This window comes from Cavia porcellus, unplaced genomic scaffold, assembly GCF_034190915.1.
Source record: "Cavia porcellus strain 051 isolate PalLab524CR breed Dunkin Hartley unplaced genomic scaffold, mCavPor4.1 scaffold_11, whole genome shotgun sequence".
NCBI lineage: Eukaryota > Metazoa > Chordata > Mammalia > Rodentia > Caviidae > Cavia > Cavia porcellus.
The window spans coordinates 41,404,559-41,429,686 of record NW_026947494.1 but is presented as its reverse complement, the minus strand read 5'-3'; the positions used below and the strand labels follow the sequence as shown (position 1 = coordinate 41,429,686).

The 25,128-nt window shown below is 35.2% G+C and overlaps 2 protein-coding genes and 1 long non-coding RNA gene across 3 annotated transcripts in view; 1 reads left to right on the top strand and 2 right to left on the bottom strand.

Moving 5' to 3' along the window:
- The window catches only part of Itga1 (integrin subunit alpha 1), a 146,683-nt gene that overhangs the window by 118,589 nt on the left and 2,966 nt on the right, over window positions 1–25,128 (bottom strand). The window lies entirely within an intron of this gene.
- Window positions 12,222–16,413, bottom strand: Pelo (pelota mRNA surveillance and ribosome rescue factor). Its single transcript, XM_003470189.5, has 2 exons — window positions 15,404–16,413; window positions 12,222–15,136 (listed from the first exon to the last, which is right to left on the bottom strand). The coding sequence occupies exons 1-2, from the start codon at window positions 16,127–16,129 to the stop codon at window positions 14,705–14,707; spliced, it is 1,158 nt and encodes a 385-aa protein (XP_003470237.1). The 5' UTR covers window positions 16,130–16,413; the 3' UTR covers window positions 12,222–14,704.
- Window positions 16,628–25,128, top strand: part of LOC106027803 (uncharacterized) — a 90,501-nt gene continuing 82,000 nt past the window's right edge. The window contains exon 1 of the long non-coding RNA XR_001201393.3: window positions 16,628–25,102. This is a non-coding gene — a long non-coding RNA (uncharacterized LOC106027803). The remainder of the gene's footprint in view (window positions 25,103–25,128) is intronic.

The following is a 25,128-nucleotide window of genomic DNA, read 5'->3' as shown; positions in this document are numbered from 1 at the left end:
CTAGAATAGAATAGAATTCATTTTTATGCATTCAATAGGGCCATTTTTATATAGAAGGAGGGTGACAGGAGTGCTAAAAACATAATTTTTAACCATTGTGAGTTCTCAGAATTACAGCAGAATTCTCAGTTTCGGCCATTGGATACACTTTCTGAACACTGATATAAACTAAAATCCTTACACACTCTAGAAATACAAACTAAAGGCAGTCACCATTTATCTTCATGCTACTTACTTACTTTCCAATAATCCATAACTTCTGGTGTATTTAAACTTCTCTATTAAATCAGCCAACATTAATTGAATATATAAACCAGTGCTCATTGTTGTAATGTTGCATAAATAATTTCCTACAATGAATTATATAGTTAGGCTGCAGTGTAATCTGTCCACCAAGATAGAGTTTCAGTACTACTGAAAACTATAAAATAGGAAAATGGAGGGAATGTAAGAAACATTGTACTAGTGTATGTTATTATAATCAACTACATAAAAACTAAGATTATATTTAAAAAATCTTTAGTCCTTTCTTGGTTGAATTTTTAACTCAACACATGAACCATATACTTTAAAAATGTTTTTCTGTGGCAGTCAGGAACTGCTATGTATCACAGACACCCATATATATATATATATATATATATATATATATAATCTTTCATATTTTCCAGCCAACCTTGCAGTTAGGTGTATGGCCTGTGTATTGTTATTGTCAATAAATGAGCAGTAGAACTGATAATGTGTCTTCTCAGCTTCCAAAGCAGTTGAGAGTAGGTGTGCTATTTTCTTTCTACACGTCTGTCCTTTGGCTGAGTTTAGAATTATGTGTTCCTGATGACATAGTACAAGAGTAGTGGAGTCATTCAGCCTACACTGGAATGAGAAAAATGTGTGAAATAAAACCTTAATGATGTGAAGTTATTTGATATTTGGGAGTCACTTGAGGTAACCTATGCTGCTATTCCTCTTGCATAAAGCTTCAGGCTATTAAATATCCTCAAAGTAGGATAAAGTTCAAATACACAAAATTAGAATTAGAATCTTAAAATGAAAGATTGGATACCTTTCTAGTAAGTGTGTTGATGTTTCATGCTCTATCAAGGTACCAGAGATTGAGTTGTCTTCCTATGCATTATGACAACAAAAAGGGGAGGGGCAGGAGGGCAGTGAATTAGCTTTCTCTAATTCTCAGTATTCTCTTCACACATTGATATTTCATTATTTTCTGTCTCCCTGGGTGGAAAAGAATCATATTTTTTAAGGTGAACGTGGAAAATACTTACAACAAGCTATGCATGCAACATGTCTAAATAGCTTAATTCCTACAGGAAATTCTTTATAATACAATGGCTCAGATGGTATCAGGTAGACTATCTTTAAATATACTTCTCAAGAAATTCACAAAATACTCTTTTCCAGAAAGAAATTCTGTCCCGGATGGTCCTGTAGTGAGTCTGAATCAAATTCAAAATTTGACAACAGAATCCAGGTTTGAAATTGGTTCTCCTGAACCAAGGGGACATTTCCTAATGCACCCTTCCTTTAGTCTATTAAACTCCCATCAACTTTTACAGAAAGTAGGAAAGTCAAATAAGGGCAAACAAAATGTGAAGTGATTCGCATCTTACTAGGTTTTAACCAACTAACTGTTTAACAGAAAAAAAAATTCCTCACATGTGACTTCTCAGTGGACAGTGTTTAAAGCTTTAGAATGTATTGGGTTTGAGAGGATTTAAAATATTCTAAACTGATTCCAAAATGACAAAAACTTATCATCCCATGTGCTACCTTCTCTCTGTACTTTTAGGGAGCCAATTCTGTCAAGGCAAAGGAATCCAGCTGCTGTGTGACACTTATTAAAAATGTTATTGCAAAGAAAATCACCCCCTAGTTTGGCCGGTAATAACACAAATTTTTGCTACTATCTTTTCCCCATAATTCTCAATAAAAGTGAAAAGAACTGGATAAGTATACTAATTCCAGAAATGTCAAGGGCTGGAAAAGAGCTTTGCTGTCTCTTTCAGAGAATACATAGTTCCTGAGGGGCTCTGGGAAGAAATGTGCAAGACCTAGGCTCTGGGACCTGCTTTGCCCATCTGGACATGATCACATGGATCCTTGTTGGTAATAAGGACTCTGGGCTCTCACAAAGGATCGCCATGCTGCTTGAATGAGCTCATAATAGATTCATTCACAAAACAATCCAGTGTGTGTATGTAGTAAGGACAATGTGAAAACTTTATGCCATGGTTGGGAACAATTATTTTTGCATTAACAGAAATAAAGTTCATGGCTTAACCTCTGTGAGTGATGGAGATGTTCAACTTGCTGTTAGGCATCAATTTTCATCTTTCTTATAAGAAAATTTTCTCTATTTCAAAGCAAGGACATTTATCCTGTTTCTGCTGGCATATTGGTTTCCTTTAAGAATTGAAAAATATGTACTCAGTGTTCAAGGATACTTGATTCCCAAGGAGATAAATTTTAGATATATAAAATAGATAAAAAGTTTTGAGCTTTTACCCTGGGCCAGGCAATAAAATGCAATGATCATAAATATTTAAACAATGATGATGATAACAACTATACTTTAATAGTTGGCAATTAGTTGGTAGGTAAGAAAACTGAAATTATCAAAATAATTAGTACTATAGATAATGAATTCAGAATGTCTAATGCCAGAAATTTTACTCTTAGCCACTACTTAATACAGTACTATTTTCTTATTTAGTGATATGGTACATTTTAAAGTAAGCTCCTTTAATTTATCAAGATTATAAGGCCACTTATAATTATTAAATTTAACTACTGCTAAAAAGACATCTTACAATTAGGTTCCTCTTTCAGGAAACATTATTTTAAAATATAAAAACCACATGGAAAAGATGATTACTAAATCAATATTTATTTACATTCAAATCTATTATTCAAAGGCTTAGATCAGTGTTTTCCAAACACATGGAAATAGAACCCCTTCTCTATTTGTCCAAAAATGACACCAAAAATAAATTCAAAAACAATCCTGAGCAGGCTTCACCAGGGTTTTTCTCAATATCCACCCAAAGGTCACTCCTGCCCAAGATAATCATGGCCAGCCAAATCAAACAGATGAACCTGAAAATGTAAGGTGCTAGACACTCACATAGATTTTAATTTCAGATAAACAATGAAAAAATATTTTAGAATAAGAATTGTCTCATTACTGTTCCCCTTGCCCTCTAAATCTGGTGACTTTAGGATGGTGGGGAAAAAAGCATTTGCTAAGGGCTTTATATTTTAGGGATCATGTCTAAGTTGGAATTTTTTACTTTAGGAGAGTGAAATATCCTGATAGGCCTTGCTTTTTTTTTTTTTTTTTTTTTGAGATTAAAATGTTAGGCCTGCCCAGTTTAGTGTTTGGTACCCAACAGAAAACCTGGATGTATTTACTTGTTGGTTTTTCTCTTCATTCATAAAGTTTGACAGCTGGACTTAAAAACAAAAAATTTGAAACAACAGCTAGGGACCAGTGTACTGGGAGTTTGAAGGCCAACATCACTGTCCTCTTTCCGGGCTTCTATTTCCTTCCAACCCAAATGTCAGCAGTGGAAAAGCAAAGCTGAAATATAAGTGGCCTAAGGTAACCTTCAAAAGACCTGAGACTGTGCAAGCAAAGCATTTCCTGAGTTTCCTGCTTTCATGATGCTTCAGGACTAATACCAAATTCCTCACTGAGATATTCCCAGGCTGCAAATTTAGAAAATAACTGACATCAAAGTCACAGTAAATATTAGTTTGCTAACTTTGACTTTTAAAATGACTAGTAGATACTTTCTTTTGATTTGGCTGCCCTCCATCCACAGTCTTTCTTGTATGGAAAGAAGTAAGAAATTTAAATTATACAGGAGATGGGACTAGAAGAAGATTTAAGAGGAAAGAATACTTCATCCTATTTCCTGGTGTGCAAAATGCAGCCATTTGGTCTCTGGATGGCCAATCTGATTTTCTTAATCATTAAAAATTATTTTTAAAATCTCTGATTTAGTTTTAAGTCCATGGTATAGGTGACGATCTCGGAGCATTGATTCCATCAGCTGCACTGTCTTATACAGATAAACTCTGTAGCAGAAATCTGACTATGCTTTCTTCTCTGTTCCAATCAGAGCCTCTTCATCTTATTCACTCTTTCACTGTTAACATTAACAGAGTTAATTTCTGTTGTTTGAAAGTGGCTTAGAAATAGTAAGAGAATTGTGGTTTGTTTACATTTTATGGCTGGGACACCAAGGGAGAAAAGGCTGAGCAACAGAAGAATGATATACAAAAATGAACTAAAAATCATCATTAAGAATTAAGATGTTTAAATGGAAAGAGGAGATAACTGTTGTCTAATTTCAGAACATTGATTTTACTTTACTCAGTTTAACGATGGGTTACAGCTAATATAGATCCAACTTCCATACCATGAGACCACACAAGCTTCTATGGTTTGCCTCTGTGATTTGTGCACATAGGACCTCTTAATGAACGGTGGGTGGTTAATATTGTCTGGGTGTACTCAGCAGTCTCCCTGAAGGGGTTGTTGTTCCAGTATGAACTTCACAATTGAAATGTATTCTTCTATGCTTTTCCTTATTTGCTTATCACTCACAAAATTGAGTGTTTAACCCAAACATTCTGTGATGTGAGGTAGACATGCTTATGTATTCATAGAGAAAGACATAAAAACATGAAGATTGAGAAGATGGTCAGCCCATGTCCTGCTGAGGACACAGGCCTCTTCTTATTGTGGTTTGAACATCTTTGATGGAGAGCTTTGGCAGGAACTTATGATAGGAAAAAGCTTGAGGAACTGCTTTTGCATCAAATATTCATGGCTTCTCTGCTGTTGGTATATGTGGTAAAAACATACAATAGGAAGGAGGAACCAATATAAGTAAAATTGACCTCTTACAAATTTCCAGGTATTTGCATTTATCATTTATTCCTCACAAATCAATGAAGTAATTTTTAGTATTTTAAAAAAATTGGACCGATTAAAGCATATAAAGCTTAACTTGAGGTTTAAAAGGCAACATGACTTATCTAAGATCACTGTGCCCTTTTATGGTAGAATTGTGCCATCTTCTCAGGTGATTTCAGCCAACTGTGAAATCTTCCTCTTCTCAATAATACTAGTTTTCATTCTCTGGATCATACACGAATGTTGCATTCCTGCTATGTATTACAGAATTCTTGCATTTCCAAAGGATCATAGACTTAGTTCTTAAAAGAGCGAGAACTTCTTTTTACCTTTTGTACCCTTTCCCCACAAACACTGTATGTGGGAATATATAGAGGGTAGCAATGGTCACAAACTGATCAATACTACTTCTAATTGAGACTATGATAGCAGTTCAAAATTATGTAAAAGTATGGCCAAATCCCACAATGAGGCACTAAAACTAAGGAAATACATTCCTCTCTACAACTTTTAAGGTTGCCCTTTCAGCACTATGTTCCTTCTCAACCAGAATGCTGACTGGTATTGTGGTCATAGAATATCTTAAAAACAACTGATCTTCTCAGTGATCAGGCAACATGGTTTAATCTTAACCGTAAGGAACACCTGAGAAACTTTTAAAATATGTTGATGTCTGAGTCCCTTTCATAAATATGATTTTTGAAAGCAAGGTTTAATAATTTGTATCAGTAACTCCATAGTTCGTGCCACCTGTTTTTAAAAAAAAATTTTTGACCAAATGGAAAGAACATTCCAGTAAAAATAAAGACTTGTGTTTCCTCATTGCCTACTTCTTTGGAAGATCAAGCAAAGTTGATAAGAGAAGAAAATAACAAGTAGAAAACTATCAGAGCTATGAGACTGGGCATGCCACTGGAATGTGGCAAACTATTAAAACATGACTGCAAATCTCAAGATTTTAGTGTACCTACTGACAAAATGGGTTTTAACAGTTGTTTTCCTCCTAATGGTGCAGTTTGAAAGTCTCCCCCTAACTTTGAAAATATGAGAGTATTTTGCAAATCATTCCAAATAAATGACCCTCAGCTCTGGAATTTGCCCCTTCTAGCAGACTGCTCTCTAGAGCAATCAGCCAAACCCAAAGTCTGGCAGCTTTTGAAATATGGTGCAAATAGATTTTTAAAAAAAACCTAAGTCACTAGAGATTTATTTTATACAACTTGCAAAAATAACAAGTAGTTATTTTTTACTGCAGTATAATCAGAGACTTGCAAAAGAGAATATGAAATCAAGGGCCACCATTCTTTGCTCATTCTATAGCTAAGAAGCAAAGCCTCAAAAAGAAAAAATGATTTCCTCAAGTCACACATCCTAATGGCAGAACCTGGGTACCTCCTGATCTCATGGTTCACAGGTCAATTCCTACACAATGACAAGGATGATTTCTTGGTAATTCACAAATGCTGTGTTCTTACAAATGCTAATATAATAATCTTTGGAAACTATAGCAAACTTACTTTAGCAAAAGTACAATTACTTTGTACTTTTTAAATATACAACATCCTTTCTGTGAGCCCCAATATAAAACTTGTTGTACTACTTTCTTGATCTTTACAATTAATTACCTGGAAAGACACATGAGAAACTTGTATACAAAATGCAAATCAAAGAGCACTAAATTTATAATCAACATTATAAAAAGACCTTGACTTTCTATTTTCTGCCTACTCTATTTCCTAATATATTTCAGTATGACTCAAGGAAACTACACCAGTGACAGAGGAGTGAAAATGACCCTTAGGAACAGAAAAAGTTCTAAGCTCTATTAATTTTCATGAATTTGTAGAAAGGAGTTAGGCCTAACGTGAAATAATAGTCACTACACTTAATGAGTAGATTGCTAATTTTTGTCTCAATTCTTCCCACTCTGCACATTCCTTTTTATTTCCTTTCACTTCAGGTTGAGAATACTTTTGGAACACAAGGAGAAATACTGCCAGTTTATTCCTCTTCGTGAAGTATGTCGTGTTCTTTTCTACATTTTAAAGAAAATTTCCTTTTTTTCTGCCCCACCTAATCTATGTGGGACAATTAAAAGTGAATGCAAAACTTAAAACTGCAGTTACTGTCATCCTTGGTATTTTCCTTAAATATAAAGTAGGAAAGACCTCAGGCTGGATCTTCTTCTAGTCCAGCCTCAGGGCCTAAAATATAAAATAGCTGCTGGCCCTTCTTTCCTCCTGACTGAAGGCCGTCAGTTGGTCTTGTTTTCCTGAGTTGACAACTGTCCACTCTATCCCCAACACCATTTCCCCAAGAATGGCTGCAGACAGGGAAAGTCCTAAGCTACAGTCATCATTCCTTTCTATGCCATCCTAAGACAAGCGAAATTTACCTTTCCTGCTTACAGGTTTTGCTGTTAGTCATGAAAAAGACAGAGGAGTTAACAAAAATATAGATATAATAAAGGTTCCAGAATCTTACAGAGTCCTATCAGTCATAGTCATTGGTCTATATTTCTGATTCTACTTAAACCTCTTACATTTATTTCTGACAGTAGGAAGTAAATATAATTTCCTTTCACCAGATCTCCTAAGGTTTGTTGATTCCGTTTTAAGTCCCTAAATTTATATTTACAGAGACCCCCAAAGAGGAAAAAAATGTTATGAAAGTGAAGTTGAGTGGATTTAAAGAGGAATGCTCTGAACTTCCTTTGTTTCATCTCTCTAAAGAGTAGTAGAAGGTTGGTGTGGGCTTCCAGAATTTACGTTTCTGCTGTGGCCCACCTCCTCACCAAAACCACAATGAGTCAAGAGCACTTCTAAACTCCCATTTTCCTGTGCTAAAATTACTGATGTGACCACTATTTTTCCATATGTTTCAATGCTGAGCTGTGTTTTCCTAAAGGGGATGATTCTTTCTCTTTTCATTTTGGATCACTGGATGTTAGAGAAATACCTGCTAACAGTGAGCACTCAGTGAACAGTTTTCAGAAGAGACAGGTAAAGTCTTTCTCTAATGAAAGACAAACAATCCCTCAAGGAATCAAAGTAGATTTGGATGTCAGTGATGGTGCTACTCAGAAATTACCTTGCCACAGATGATGAATATTTTGATAAAGGAGGGCTTAAAACATTTAAAGTCTTGTATTTTCCTTGTTGGCCTAACAAATTCACAATATGCACTGGTGGTGACATGAAAATGAGTAGGAAATTGGATTGAAATGGATCAAGTAGGAATGGAGGCTGTATGAAAAACCTCTAGGTCATGTGACTTCAAGCAAGTTACCAACCATCTCTGGCCTCAGTTTACAACTAGATCATGAAATGAGTTGGTCAAATGATATGTAAGCTTCCTCTCAGCTTTCATTTTTCATAATTATAAATGACTCAGAGCTATCTACTGCAATATGTTTAATCTTCCTCTCCTTGATCATTTTTTTGTAAAAGAAGGTATTTACCACTATTAATACACTTTGGGACAAAAACTACAGTTGTCACTGAATCAAATAGACTGAAACATGATTAAAATGTTTTTATTTTTATAAAACAAAAGGTTTTAGTATTTACACTAGGACTCAATGAAAAATTCGAGACAAAATTTCTGGAATTTAGAATTTAAGTTAGAAGAACCTTCTACCTCTGAATAAAACTTACAACTAAAATCTATTGGTATTTTTAAAAAGAATTCATAGTTCAGCAACTTAGTTCTTTGAAAATATTATGATATAGTAAAACTGCTGGTTATCTGGGACTACTGTTGTAAATATAACAATCGCCTCACTTTTCATGTCCTACTACTACCTTTAGTAACTCTGCATAGAGGGCTAGTATAGTTTAGTGGTAGAGTGCTAGTCTTCTAAGTACAAAGTCTCAGTTCATTCTCTAGCACAAGTAATAATTCTAGGTGAATATAATTTCAAAAGACATTAATTTCTTTTATCAGAATATGCTAACTCTAATCTTTTCCTAATGTAAATCAATTATTATCACACAATAATATCCACAGGCCCTAGAGAAATATAGTAAATTCTGTTTTTTCTTGTGATGGTGCTTCAGGATCCACCTGAGTGACAGCTATCACTCTGGACAGCTATTACTTCTCAATCAGCTTGGCCACATGTGCTCATCTTCCCCAATGTCTAATTTGATGACTGATGAAAAGGAAAAACTTCTTTAATTCATCTTTGCATACCCAAGAGTAACATAGCTGCAGCTACTCAGTGCTTAGTCAGTAAATGTTGGTTGAAAAACACATTAACAGTAGTTTTAAAAATTAAAAATCTTGTAAAAGTAGGCATAAAAATAATGTTGGGTAAAGGCTTATAGGATTTGCTTTAATATGCATTTTCTCTATATTTTCTAATAGTGAACTGTATGCTATACAGAATATTTTAGGACTTACTTTTAAGGTTCTTATAAAAATTAAATCATGCATTTTAAAGCCCTCACCACAGGACTTGGCTCTTAAGCACAGAGTTACTATTGTTGTAACAGGCTGTCCATTAGTGGGGCAGGCTAGTGGTGTCAACACTGGTGATAGCCAAGCACTATGACTGCCAAGACATTTTCCTGTTGTATTTGCTGCCTCAGTATTTGGTGTTTTGGATTAAATGTGTTACCCAAATTAAAATAAGACCTCTAATATTCTGACATTATAGAAAACACGCATTTTCATTAAACTAGCATTCTAAAGGATAGCGTTTTAATGTGGGCAATTCTGAGATGAAAAAGAAATTTAAAGACTGGTAATTCAGATCCCCATTTTATCTTAAGTGTTACAATCCTTTGCAATTAGCATCTGAAACACTGCCTAAAAAGGACATGATCTTGTTAATGTAAAACAATTCCCCTAGTTTAACATCTCCACTTAGCTTAACAAGGATCTTGTCTGTCCCATTTTATTGTCTAATTAAAAATTCATTTCCTTACCAAACTTGAAACATTTTTTTGTTGTTGTCCTTATTTCTACGATGTTTACTTCCTACTTGGTGACTACATTAAGAAATTTCTTTTCCCTGTTAGATTGCAACACTACTACTATGCATTTTGTTTTCTAACACCTTAATTAGAGGGATTTTGAATCTTTTCTAAGAAAGCATACTTAACAACCAAAAATACTGTACTTGCATCTTAACTCCTTTAAAAATCATTTTCGCACCTAGGAGTGATAGGCACCTGTAATCTCTACACTCTGGGAGGCTGAGGAAGGATGATCACAAATTCAAGCCAGCAACTTAGTCAAATTTTATCTTAAAATAAGAAAAATTTTTAAAAAGGACTGAGGATATAATTCAGTGAGAAGGTCCTGGATTCAACTCCCAGCACACACACACATACTATCATTTTGGCATCTGTGTAATATTTTCGCACTTTTTCTGAATTTACAGTCAATAGTACCCAAAACACAGTAAGAAAATTATGAACAGCCCTTTTCTAAAATATCAAATCTCCTAGAACATAAAACCTGAGTCACAGCACAAAAGTTAAATACACTTGACACCAATCTAAAAAAACTATTTTACTGAGGATTTTATAAACTTTATTGAAAACAATGTTTTTTTTTTTTTAATCTTCTAATGGTTTACTTTATATGTTCATTACTGGGATATCTTTCCTTGAAAAAGATGTGTGAGTAAAACTGTAGGTTAATTAAAGTAAATTTTTAAAAGTATTTTCACAACTTAAAAATGAAAATAAAATTTTGCAAAATTTACAACACAGCTCCAACATTTGTGCTTCTGCAGGTAAAGAGTGACTCCAGAAGAAACCAAAGGTGCCACATTAAGATAGAGAGCACAAAACCAAGTATCCAACAGCTTGAATGAAACACAGCTTGCTAATTCTTGCCCTGTGAACATTTCTGCTACAAAAAAAAAAAAAAAAACCCAAATTATTTCCACAGATCCAATCATGACTCTCTAACACATATTTTTAAAATGGCTATCTAGGAAGACCTACCAGAAAAGGTGGTATCAGAGTAAAAACCTAGAGTAAGGAACTGTACAAATCAGGTCAAGAAACATTCCACATGTTCCACAGAACATTTTCCTCCCGCTCCTCCTGTATTTTCATGTGAATTGCATCATTACTTCCCCCACTCAATAAAGAAATCCAAAATTGACCTTTAGACTTTACTTTCAATAACTTTGACCAAAATTCTGTAGCACAAATCATTTTGATCTCTTAACATCTCCTAAAGACCTTTTTCTATTTATTCCAAGAATATTGTTCCTGCCTTTGTTCAGGCTTATCATTTTTTCCTCTCCTTTTTGTGATACACATTTTACATAATCTTCTTGCCTCTTTCAATTCATCCTTGACTGAACAATTACAATTGTGAAACGCTTTTCTTTTTTGTCTTTTTGAGACGGGTTTTCACTATGTTGTTCAAGCTGGCCTTGAACTCTTTGTAGCCCTGTCTGGCTTCAAACTCACAGCAATCCTCCTAACTCAGTCTCCTAGAATGCTAGGATTACATCTTTGTGAAACCATGCTAGGCCTGAAATACTATTTATTATGTCATGCCCCTGCTTAACTGATGCAACTGTTCTCATTATAGTGAAACCCAAACTCCTTATTGTGGCATGGAACATTTCTAGTGATTTGTTCACCTGCCCTCTTGGTTCCTCTCACCTACCATGTTTCTTATCATATTTTCAAATTAATTTACTGGCTCTTACCTGAGGATATTCCTCCTAAAGACGATATCCTCCAAAATACACAAATTACTCATAATGACAGATATAAACATAGGCATTCAGTATCTAAGCTCCAGTGCAGGCAAAAATGTTCTTTTCTCAAACTCTCAGAATTATCATACGTAATATGTAACTCAACATATTGATACAAGACATAAATAGCCAGATTTCTATGGAAATCCATGATGTAAAGACACAATAATCTTTTCCCGACTAAGAGATTTTTCTTATGGAGAGCTTATAAATACACTGCTTGAACTCTATACTGTTTTTTAGCAAGAATTTCATTTCCACAATACATGAATTGCAGTCCTTATCAGTCACTATTAAGTATAAAGTTGAATTATTCATGAGGATTAAAACAAAATTAAAACTTTTGACAAACTAAGAGATAAAGGAAAATTAACTCTATAAAAGCTACTCTGGTATTTGAAAGGAGAAAGATTCTACTTGTTTATAAAGAGGCAATAAAAGTAAAATCCAGTCATAAAATTAGGAAGATATTTCATGTATAAATGAGAGACCATGAATAACAAAGTGTAATTTGAGATATACCATATTCATGGCAAAGTAAAAGGATTTCCGTGCTTCTCATTTATTGAGTCTGGGAGGTAGCAAATCTTTATACCAGGAATCTAATGAGAAATGGAAACTTACAGTATATTTGAAGTTAAAATATTATTGATAATGATCCATCACACACATTCCACAATGTTAAGGTACAGCAGTTGGAATTAGACTAATACATATGATTTTCAAAGATTTACAGCTTATTTTTAAAAAAGTGAAACAAAACAAAACTAGAATTTATTTTCTTCCCTCTTATTATCTTGCTATTTTTCCTTATAAGCCAGTGAGAAATACACTCTTGATAATGATGTAAAAAAATGGCTTTTAAAAGATACATAAAAATTTTAAATTAAACAATTCATACCTATAAAAAAAATTTTTTATTACAGGTTTAATAGATGGCTAGTTAACTCTTTCGAAAGATCTAAAAATCCAAATTTAGTTTTCCCTATGACTGATGACCCCAGTCAAATTTCCCAGCCATGGAAAAATAAGCTACTGCCTATGTTTGTAACACATTTTATTATGCAATCACATAGAGATGTTGATACAAGAAGACTATCACTCAGTAGTGCCCTGGGCCCTGCTAATTCTCAAGGATGGTGCTGGACAATGGACTTCCATTTTGAATCGAAAGATTTCAATCAGTAGTTTTTAGCTTTGAGGACTACTGGAGTCACCTAAATACCTGTTTAAAAAAAAAAAAAACAATCTGAACAAAAAGCAGCACTTCCATGAAAAGGTCTAGTTTGGGTGCCATTTAAGAACTCAGAACAAAAAGCTAACAGATAGTAAAGTTCAAGAACTTCTGTCCTAAAATGCACTGGTTCTATTTATTAAGATTTTATTTCAGTACTGTACAGATTACGACAGATGTCTAAAAATTAAGTTCAAATGAACAGATTTTAACTTTAATAATTGTATTGGCTTTCCTTCTATATTTCTAAATTATTTCATAAAATATTTTTAATATATTTAGGATTTTATATTTTATATTCATGGACTTATAGTGAAATGACAATCTGAATTATTTTTTAGGAGGTAAAAAAATAGATATGTGATTTTAAAGTGTCAGACTCTAACATCAGAAAGGTTCTGACTACTAAGTTTATCAAAATAATCTCTAACCTGCGATAGCATGAAGAAAGACTACACATAAAATACAAACAAAAGTATACTTAGTATCCCTACTTGAGGTAGGTATCACTGATTTAAGGGTTAGAAATTAATGCTATTCTAAGACCTTTCCTAATTATTTTGACAAGCTGAGGTTTGTAAAAGATCAAGATGCATTTCCATCCCCCAAAGCTCCTTTCATAACTCTTAGAAATAAACAACAAAAATATTTAATAAGCTAGATGTGGCAGTGCATGCCTGTAATCCAAGGCATGAGGCTGAGGCAACATCACTGTGAATTTAAGACTAGCTTGGGATACACAGTAAATTTTAAGATCAGCAGGAACTGCACTTCAAGATCCTTTCTCAACAAATCAAAACAAACTTAATAAAACATATTTTAAGCTCTGAGATATTTGCACAAATAACAATTATAGTAAAGAGAACTGGAGTATAGCTATTATGAAGTAACTTATTCTATTATTTGAATATGCTTTTTCATACCCAGGATAGTCCAGAAAGAATGTGCAAGCACAGAGCAATCCCACATACAAATATGAAACAGAAGTAAATACTATGTGGATATCCTAAATATATACATTTTTAAAAAATACTATGGCAATGTTTCATTGCAAAGAACTAGAAATTCAGAATAGAGTCTGCTTCCAGCTTTGCCACTAATTAGACACATATAAAGCAAAACACATACTTTAGTTTTATTTTTAAAGACAGGCCTCAATTGAAAATCTAGTAAATCAAAGTTCTATGTTCTTAAAATAATTAAGTGGTTCTCTAAAGCAAATATGGTTAAACTGAGCAACAAAAATGCACTAAGAATATTTTTAACATGTCTGGTTTAACAAATCTCTTAAGAAAAAAATAAACATCTTAAAGTTTATTAATTGATTTCATTTAAAATAGCAAATACATTAAAATCTAAAAAAGTAACTGGGAGTGTGTAAGAGGCCAGGAGAAAAGGGATAAATACATAAAATGCAAGAACACTGTATATAAATAATGTAAACTTAGGATAATGAGAGAATAAACTTTTCTTAGGAACACTACCTTAAAGCACACAATAATGGGATTTTATGATGTAACCCAATTTAAGTATTTTTATTACACACAAAATTTTTCTACATACTACAGATAAAAATTCTAATTAGTAAAGATAGTAGCACATGAGGATTACTTCATTTTAGTTTATTATTTAGTTTGAACACATGCTCTGCAAACCATGAAACACCAAGTGTTACCCAGTATGTGAAAAATACAAGCACGAATCAAAAAATGCCACTCTTGGAGCTTGTCATAGGTATGTCAAGATGAATGTCACAGTGAAGAAGTCAAACACAGGTTGTCTCAAGTTTCAATCACTAATCCTCTTCAGAACTGGAATCATCCTCTTGGTCAGAAAGTTCAGGGACAGGGAATCGGAGAATGGCAGCCACTCCAGTCAACTGGCTGAGCTGCTCCCCAGATACATGAAGACTAGAGAATATTCTGACTGTGCCTGCATTCTCTTTCACACTATCCACCAGCCTTACATACCGACTCCGTGTGGCAACATCCTGATGCCTGAAGAGCTCATCACTGATGAGCAATGTGTCAATTGCCATGGCTTCATTGGCCTTCTCCACCTGCTTGAGTCCGTAGAAAGCTCGGTCAGGTTCATGTTGTAACATTTTATAGAAGTCATCTAAGGCCTTTACTTCCCCAGCAGCTTTAGTGTCTGAAAGGCGGCTAGCTACAGAAGGGTCACAAAGGGCCTCTTTCAGGGAATACTTGTGTCCAGAGGAGGCATGTACCTAGAATCACAATTATAAAAGACAAAAGAATCTCTGAGAGCATCCATTAACCAGCCCACTATGACCTAAGCCAAAAGCATTAAAAAGACTTTAATAGGACTTCGCTGAACTTTACTAGATAAAAGTGCTTTTTATCCACAATTTCCTTGTCATTATCTTATTTATGATCCCAGCCAAGAGTTTATTTTTCCCAATTCCAAAACGTAAGGCACGATTTATAACACTCTCCGCCCATGCTTAACTATCTTTGAATAAAACACTTTTTACCTGAAGGAATTTAGACCGATTTTCCAGGAGAACTTTGTTGTCCGTCTTCACTGCTTGTTGAAACATGTAGTCGCAGAACTGCTCTCGCACAAATCCTGGGCTGGCCACCAGAACACACTTTACAACATCGAAGTTTATGTGGCGCTGGATGGCTTGAACCACCTGCTCATAGAACCGCTCTAAGGCTCGGTCATGCTGTGAGCAGTTGCCTTTCCGTTTCCTAGGGATGTTCACCTCCACCTTGGCCCGGGTGAGGGTCATGCTGGGAGTGACTAAGCAGATATGGGCAAGGCCTTCCTGCATAACTACAGCTGCCACATCAGCACTCCAAGCTGGATCACAGGCTTGCTCGATGCGCTCCAGAACCACACTGTCCCACTGTTTCTTTGCCAGGGTGAACTGGCGGTTGGGCTCCAGCTCTATAGTGTGGTAAGCCCCCATTTTGACATATTCATTCTCTTGGATGTTGGTCCCCTTAACCCTCAGTTGGCAGGCTTGAGAGTCAAAGTCGATGGCTTCCACGCAGAGTGTGAGAGTAGTGCGGACCCGGTTGCTTCCCACGCTACCCGTGGAGGACTCGGTTTGTACCTTGCGGATGGTGGAGGCGCGCAAGCTGTCTCCTACCTGCACTAGATTATAAGTGTGCCACATGTCCTCGGGCTCTTCGGGGACCAGAGTCACCTGGCCCGCATTGTCCTTCTCAATGTCCTTCCTCACAAGCTTCATAGCCTTTTCAGGGGCTCAACTGCAGAACAAAAGGTATGGAGGGGGTTCCCGACAGGAAAGGTGCGGGGCAGGGAAAAAGCAGTTAAGGCCAGGAAGGGGGCGGGCCCAATAAGTATGGGCAGCTGCCTGGAGGGAGAGAAATACTCTATCTCTGACTCACACAATTGAGGGGAGCACTTACTGTTGCCCCTTTCCTCCTTTGTCCCCCGGCGCAGCGCGCCAAACCGATCTGGGAGACACCTGAGGGAACCCGGACCTTTCAGGAGTTCCAACCACCAGCTCGAACACGTAAGCGACGCACGGAGGCGCATGCGCGGCACTGTACGTCTCCCGCGTACGCTCACGTCCCGGCGGAAAGGCGGGGTCACAGTTTGCGCAGGCGCAGGCCTACAAAGCGAGGAGGAGCTGCGCAGGAATGAACTGTTAAGGTGCGGCCGCTGTTTTTGACGAAAGGTTTATTTTAACGCAGAACTTGGGCTTCCCAAGTTTTCTCTTCCATCCCTGTTTGTGAAGAACGAAGGAGTGAGTGAAAATATTGTTAGCTGGATGCGGTGTGGTTGTCACTCTGTACCTCCGCCCTTGCCTAAATCCAATTTCACAATTTACCTAAAAGTAAAAGGCGCTTTCGAAAGTACAGATTTTGCCAGAAATGTTCAAACTGTGCTCCCTGTTGCTCATTCCTGCTTCTCACTTAGACGCAACGGGCCTGTTGGACTTTATATTTTCGGAAACGTTTTCTAAGAATAATTAGTCACGTTAGATCCCGTCTCTGAGCAAAGTGCCCAGCAGTTTCCTGCGCTTAGTTACTATTTCCGCAGAATTCAGTTAACCCAGATGTTAAAGCACTGATCCCAGAGAAGGAAACTATGTGTGGAATTTACCCCTGGGTGGACCTCCCAGTGGCCTGACCTGAAGTCTTGGGAATCCCAGAATCCAAACTTGGCAAGCTCAGCTTTCCTCAGCTCAGTAACCTGTGACATGTTTGGGGTGGGGACTGGGTCGCAATGGGTTGGCATTTTTCTTCACTGCAAGAGCTAGGGTGAAAGCTGAGGATATGGGAAGTGGAGATAAATTGATCTAACTATGACTGGTTGCAAACGAATAGCTACAGAAACAATTTTAAAGAAAATTTTCTAAAGACTTTTTTTTTTTTTTAATTGCAGAGTAGGGCGAAAAAGTGAGATTTCCTTCCTTAAAAGGCCAGAAAATAGCAAAGAGAAAGAGTTCCCACCGTTGGAAATTAAGATGGAATGTAAATAGAATTGCCCAACACACATGTTCCCGTTATTTTTCCTGTCTTTTTGTGTGTATGGATTTTTTAAAGTGACGGTCACCAGCCTGAGCTTGTTTGTGAGACAGGAATAAAAGGGAGGAATTTGACCAGAGCACAGGCTTGGTAATTTTAATTAAAGTGTCAGTTATCTTCTTCCTTCAGGGACAAAGGACCTTTCCAAGGCCCTAAGTCACATTAGAATTGCCATTTATTGTTGGGCTTCTTGCCCTCCTTTTTTCTCTCATCTTTACTTTTTCTTATCTTTTGTCATACTGAATATCCTAAGTTAACTCATACTGCGTCATTCTCCAATTCCAGGAGAATTCAGAAGCTTTTCTAAGCTGGGAAGGATCCTGCTGAAGTATTAAGGTGTCATGCCTCCCCAGTGTATGTGGTATTACTTTAAAAGAATCTTGTTAACTGAAATGATAGCTAGTAAAGTAGAAGCATGTAAGTGTATGTGTGAGACAGGAGAAGAGAAGGAAGGCTTTTCAGTGGGAGCTTTGAAATGCTCTTTGATGTTTTTCTAAACAAAATCCATCTCTCTCCATAATCTACCAAGGATTTTTAAAAAATGCAAATTATGTACTGTTATTTATGGGCATTTGCCCTTAGCTGGCGCTTTTACTGGATAAAAACCCAAAACTTAGATATGAGTCTAGGAGATTTGAAAGGTACTAATTCCTTCCCTGTTTTTGTACCTCTTGAAATTGTTATGATGCTTTGCCACAGTTTTCTTCCTGCCCTGCCTACACATGTTAGAATGATCTAACATATGATTTTAGAAAAACATATGTATAGCCATTTCTACATTTGAAGCCTGTAACACCCTATTCTGATTTGTTGTCGGTAAGGTAAAGGATGTCTAATCAATATGCTTCAGTGATTGAACATACAACATTTTTCAAAGAGTTAGTTTGATCTGAAATATGTGCAACAGTTTAGATCTTTCTTTTGTAATGTGAGCTTATTGTTAAATGAGCTGATGTTTTCTGCCAGATTTTGTGTTATGTCTTGTATTTCTAGACCAAGCATTACACTGTTATTCTGAGTTATTTGAGGTTGCAGTAACTCACTAATTTAAGTTACAAATTCCTGATACTCAAGCTTCAATGTTATAGTCTTAACAGCTTTATATCTCAAACCTTTAGGGCACTCTACATTATACTATGAAAGTAATCTTTGTTCCCCATACATCCTAGGAAATTTCTCCTTTTCTACATCAGCTCACAATATTCTATTTAAATTTTTTCCCTGATTCCATGTATTTTGTTTATCCATAAAGCCACCTTAAATATTATCTGGAATTAAAACCATGCATCATATCAATTTGATTAAAGGCAGTGTCTTTTTTAATGAACTATTGAAGGATTCATCCTGTATTATTCTACTTTCTCCTACAAAATTCTAGCATGTGGTAGGTACTCAAACATGAATGGTAAACTAGGGGATATGAAATGTAAAATGTGTTAGCTCTATTAATACTATTACAGACTTCTTGAGGCAGTGATATTATTAAATATTTAATTTAAAAACTAATTAAATTTATTTTTACTGTTTTCCAAAATAAGCAAAATTACAAGAAAAAGACATGATTTGGCTGTGGTTTTAAATTATAATTTTGTACTTACTGGGTCTTTGAAAACAGAAACCTTTATATAGGGTATTTTAATCATGTCTGTTTTCCTATAAAATCATATCTATTTTAATGTCTCCAGAACAAAAAAAAAAAGTCAAGTTACCTTCCAGTGTTTTTAATTTGTTGTTTTTGAAACATTTCCACTGGAATTGGGCTAGAAGTCAAGAGAACTGTAGTTCTTACCCTTCAGTTGTTTTTACTGTAACTTTTGGCAGCATTTAGTCTCTTTGAAATTCAATTTCTTTTATGTGAAAATTGAGGAAATTGAATTCAGTAATTAAAATCAATATAACTGTAAAAAATGCTGCAACATTAAGAAACTAACATAATCTCATTCTTACCTGTTTTAAATATTACATGCTATCTTTTGACTTTGATTCTAACGTTCATTTTAGTGGTACAAGACTGATTCCAAGTTTAATACTTACATGAGTGAATCTATTCTGAAGCAGTATTCTGTAAACTTTGGATATGTCCTTTAACTGTTGCAAACCTATTTTCACTCTATACTGTAAATACATATTACATAGTTGTCCTGATTCTCTCGTATGAACATCCTTATGAGATTATGGTACTCTCTAAATTGAAGAACTGCATAAACATGTGAATCCCGAAGAATCCTTTGCTTGAAGATACAAATCTGGATAGACCAAAGCAAGCAGTGAGGCCTCAGTTGAACATGATCACAATCACTTGGAAGATACTTGGTTTGACCTAGTTGACTAATGGGCAGTCTGTTAGGTGAATTTATTTAATACCTGTTTACCAAACTTTAGGTTAGCCCTACTGTATGGAAGTGATTGATGTATCCCATGGTAAATTGCATTACAATCCTTCCTATAAAATAGTATGCCAGAAATGATCTCGTGACGGTAGCAAGTATTATAGGTTCCTAAAGAATGGATATCTTGTTGGAACACTTTGTGCTTAGTCGTATCCCTTAAATAGGTGGGGCTGTATAATATGTGGGTGTACTTTTTTTTCAAAATTTATTTTCCTGAAACATAAATGTGATCTTTTAACTTTTTAAACCACTTTGGAACCCCTTCCAGTACTGCTCCTTTGAACGTTTGTTGCAGACTGTGAAACTCTGAAAGCAGGGACTATCTTTTATTTTCCTTTATGTTTCTGGAATCTGGTATATGATCATACATATTATATGAAAGAACAAGTGGTTATTAGTTCTCTTTTACTTTAGAAATTTTAACTTATCTATCACTGACATACTAAAATTAAGAAGTTATTCTTATAATGTTACTAAATATTTAAAAAGATTACTCTTAGGTAAGTTTCTGTACACCTATTTCAGTTTTTGAGCTACCCACGTTTGGGTGAAAAAATCGTGACTTTAAACACATTTTACTGTGGAAAATGTCTTGACATATTTTAGAATAATTTATAATGATAATGTGTTTGTTTGTTTGTGTTTGTTTTTCAAACTCACAAACTTGCTGTTGCCAGACAGGTGCTGTGCTGCTGAGATACATCCCTGGCCCAACTGCAATTAGTTTTACTACATATGATTTGGAAAATGATCTTTACCAAATATATAAAGAGCTAGAGCTCAGATGATGAATTCCAGTGATAAATGCAATCATTTCTTTAGAGAAAATATGCAAAGCTAAGATTGTTTGAAGACTCCCATGTGACCTCTACAAGCAAGGAGGATTATTCACCTAATACAGGCAAAAGTATAAAAAAAGTAAAAGGTTTTTGGTTTTTAAGCAATTTTTTTGTATTCACTTATCTAACTTCCCTGTGACTAAGAGCACTTCCTTGCAATTATGATAAACAATAAAAAAACTTCTACTAAATAAGCAAAATCTTATTCACAAAACAAAACTTGAGTGTATGTTTCTTTTTGTTATATCACTGTGTAATATAAGAACATTTTGCCAAAAATATTGCAATGAAATTTATAATATCAATATTTTTAAAGATAAGTAAATATATCTGAACTCAGACTTCAGTATTTGGTACATTAAAAACCAATTAATAAGATATTTTTGAAAATTTATTGTACAATTTTATGATTTACAGTAAAAATATAAAACCATTTTTGAAGGTGCTCTGTTGTGGAATTTACATTTATTTCCATACACATATATTTTATACCAAAAAAATAATGTTTAAACAATTTTATACAGTGTGGACATCAAATGAATTCCTAATACCAACCAGTATATACATTTTAGTTTCCCTTTAAAATTTGGCTGACTTAAATTTTCTCTTTAAGTCATAGAAATGATTAAATTAAAATTACTCTTTCATATACATGTAACCTTTGTTCTTACTGCTATGAGAGAAAGTTAAAGAATTGCCAAAGCTACAGTCATGTATCCTATGTGATTGGAAATTTCTTTGATTACCTTATTGTCACCTTTTTCCTGAGGCTTCCTTCTAAAGGTAGATATTTAGATGAAGCTCTTGTTTTGGGGAAATGGTGATGCTTCTGATGCCAGAGGAGCAGTTATTCCTCAAATCAGATACTAGAAGAGGAATAATGTCCCTATCTTTGTGTTTATAAGAGGTATCAGATTTTAGCCTCTTTGAGACCTTAAAATGTAGTTTTCAAAATGTACAATGAAATATGATAAGTGTCATGTAGATATGCTGGATATTGACTATAATTTTTAGATGCATGGTTTCCCACTTTGCAATATCTGTGAAACTAGGATGCAGCTAACTAGCAATTATATATTGAGTTGACAGTACATTTTTTAATGATGCAATTGATGGTAGCTTCTATTTAGTTAGCTATAAACTTGGATAAAAATTTGTGAGGATATAATTAAAAGACAATTTGATTTATTAGGTGTTTTATATCTGTCTATATTCTGTTTCATGATTCATTCATTAAAAGTGCCTATTACAGTATTCCTAGGTGCTAACCATAAGATCCTGTCCTTACAGAGTATACAGCAAGCTGGGAAACAGACAATTCGATATTTAAATATAATATCAAGTGGTATGTTATATAGATAAAGCTGTTGGGACATATATTTCCCTGGGGAAGGGGTCCAGTCTACCCACGGAGTCTTTTGAGAATGAAATTTCTATGGGAAGTTAAGGATAATAGCAGTGGAGCTACTTGTTTATGCAAAAGACCAGAGTACACTTTAGAGGACTTGGCGTGATAGGCAAGCTGAAAGAAATTAAAAATTCTTGAGGAAAGGAATATATTTAGTTCCTTTGCATCTTTTGATGCTTTTCTGTAATCACTTTGAAAGTGAATATAATTCTCCAGTCACAGACTACTCTGAATAGGCAATCTATTCTGACTTTAGCAGTGTGGAGACAATTCAAATACCTTTCATCTCAGTTTCTTCATAACCTTAATTGTCACGCTTGGTCTCATACAACAAATGCAGTGAAGTAAATATAAAATAGTCATTGATCCCCAATTTTCTAAGTATACATATTTTTTAAACACTTCAAATATTTTAAGGGGGTGAATGAAAACTCAGAAGTTCTAGATCTTAATGGGAAGTTTTTTCGGTTGCAAGTAGGGGAACAAAGGTAGAGGCACATCCATGGAGAGGTAAGATCAATAATGATTAACAGTAGCCCAAGAGTCATGATCAAATTAGCTAGGTGAGCACCCTGTAAACCAACTTAGATGTAGACTTCACTGTTACTCTCATTGCATTTTACTGAAGAGAAAGCAAAAACAAAAAAATCCCATGAATTCTTGTTCCCTTTACAGACACCATATGACTAAGAAAACTTTCACCACCTTAATATCCCTAACAATATGCTCTGGTCTTTTTTTTGTTTGGATAAGTCACTTCCATCCCATATTCACCATCAAAGCCTCACTGCATTTTGAATAGCAAATCTTGCCTATAAACAGAAGATCCTTGTTCCTAGGCCAAAGTATTTCTAGAAAAAAAGATATAACTCAGGGATATTTTTGGATATATATGACGAGAACAGAAACTACATTGAATGCCAAGCTTTAACATAGTAAAAGAAAAAAATGCCATTAATCCCCCCTCAACATGTTCCTGCTTGTTTCAAACACACTTATTCCATCATGCTTGTCATTTTCTGAAGCAGTTCTGGAAGTCCTCTTGCATGAATGTCTACAATTGTGCTCTTAATGAATGCCTAGATATCCTGAATCAGTTCAAAATGTTTACCTTTCATTGTCACTTTGACTTTAGGGAAGAACCAGAGGTCACATACCGCCACATTCATTGAATAAGGTAAAAGAGCATATCAGAATATTTATACCAGCCTGTCTTACCACTTGATGACATTTACTACAAGCATTCACTGTAATTTTGATTATACCTGATAAAGACACTTACAAAGTAAGACTTTAAAAGCTGCTTCAGAAAGAAGCAATAAGAATAAAGTGTTTGAACCTAGGGGAAATACTTTGAGGGAGATTAATGACAATGCATGTATATATATATATATATATTAGTAGGTATGTATTTTGAGACAGAGTCTCACTGTGTAATTCAAGCTGGCCTAGACTCACTACATAGGCCAGGCTGGCCTTGAACTCACAGTGATCCTCCTGTGCCAGCCTCTCAAGTGCTGGGCAATGTATCTTTTAATGAAATATTTTTTTAAAATTTAAACATTCATGGCATATAGTATTTTGATCATTCCACATATCATCATAAATAGAAATTGCTGTTATTTGAGTTATACTTAGGGTAGGTCATCATCTCGTTTTACTGTATATCTAAAGTATGCATCATTAACTAGAGTCTTATCAAAGTCTTAAAAAAGTTTGGATTTCACATTTAAAGCACAAAGCAAAAGGAGACAAACTCCACTTTTAGGCTTATGAGTGTGAAATTTGAGGTCAGATATTGAATACTAGTTATTTTCTACAGATGTGACTTTGGACAAATGAAATTGTTAGTACTTCAGTTTCTTCGTCTCTGATACATAAAATAGTTTGAAATCTTTAGAATAAAATGAAATAAAAATTGCAAAGTTATTGGCACAGGGGCTTATACCCAATAAATTTAAACATTAATCTGTGTTCATTATGCTCTGTTATTGTTCGTCTTGACATTAGGCTGAATCCTACCATTTGGATATGACCAGTAACAAGCCTGGATCAGATGTTACAAGGTAGAGGGAAAGATAGTTATTTATTTTCCCTATTCATTCCTTGCTGGCCTTCTGTATTGGCACTAGCTGCCCTCCTTTCTCGCTAGCCACTGCCGCGGTACCATAACCCATCTCCCATCCTTAGAGTTCACAATCAAACTCCTCAGACCTAGGAATGGTCATGGTTTTTCTTCCCACTCTTGCTTCAGGTACTTCCCATTGTTGCTGTTCTAAGTGCCCTATCTTTTCTTGGTTTCCTTAAGGCTTGTCTAAACTCCCTTTTGAAACTTTTCAGTTAAGTCCTCTGGATGTGCCATTAATTTGTGCTGGGACTTTGGCATGCGTAAACTATCAATAAGGACTTTATTTGTGTGTGGAAGAGAATGTCTCTCAATTTTAAAAAACCTGCAAAAATCCAATGAGTATTGGAATGGCAGTGTTTTGTTACTGTGATATAATCTGAGCTCTGAAGGCTAGTGAGAGTTTGTTTAGATGGCAGGGGGTAGTAGGAAGGAAGGGTGGAGTTGTTTTCTAGATGCATAATAATGAGCAGGAGGATTTAGAGGAAAGTAAGGAAATGTGATTGAATATAGTGGGGACATTATGTTAAGAGATATGGTAGGCAGAATAATACTCTTCTCTCAAAGATGTCCTGTCCTAATCCCTGAAATCGTAAATACGTTACTTAAATGGCAGAAGTGACCTGGCAGATTTGATTAAAGTTTTTGAGATTGGAGAGATTATTCTGGTGGCATAACTCCAAAGTAAATAATGGAATGCTTAGGAAGGCAGTAGTATTAGAGTCACCAAAGGTGATGTCCTGCAGGCCTTGAAAATGGAGAAAGTCAAGTCAAGGAATGTAGGTAGCTTCTCAACACTGGAAAAAGGAAGGAACTTGATTCTTCATTAGAGCCTCCAGAAGAAATGCCCAAGCAGCACCTGGATTTCAGCTTAAAAGGACTATGATGTAGAGAACTGTAAAACAGTAAGTTTATGTTGCTTTAAATTCAA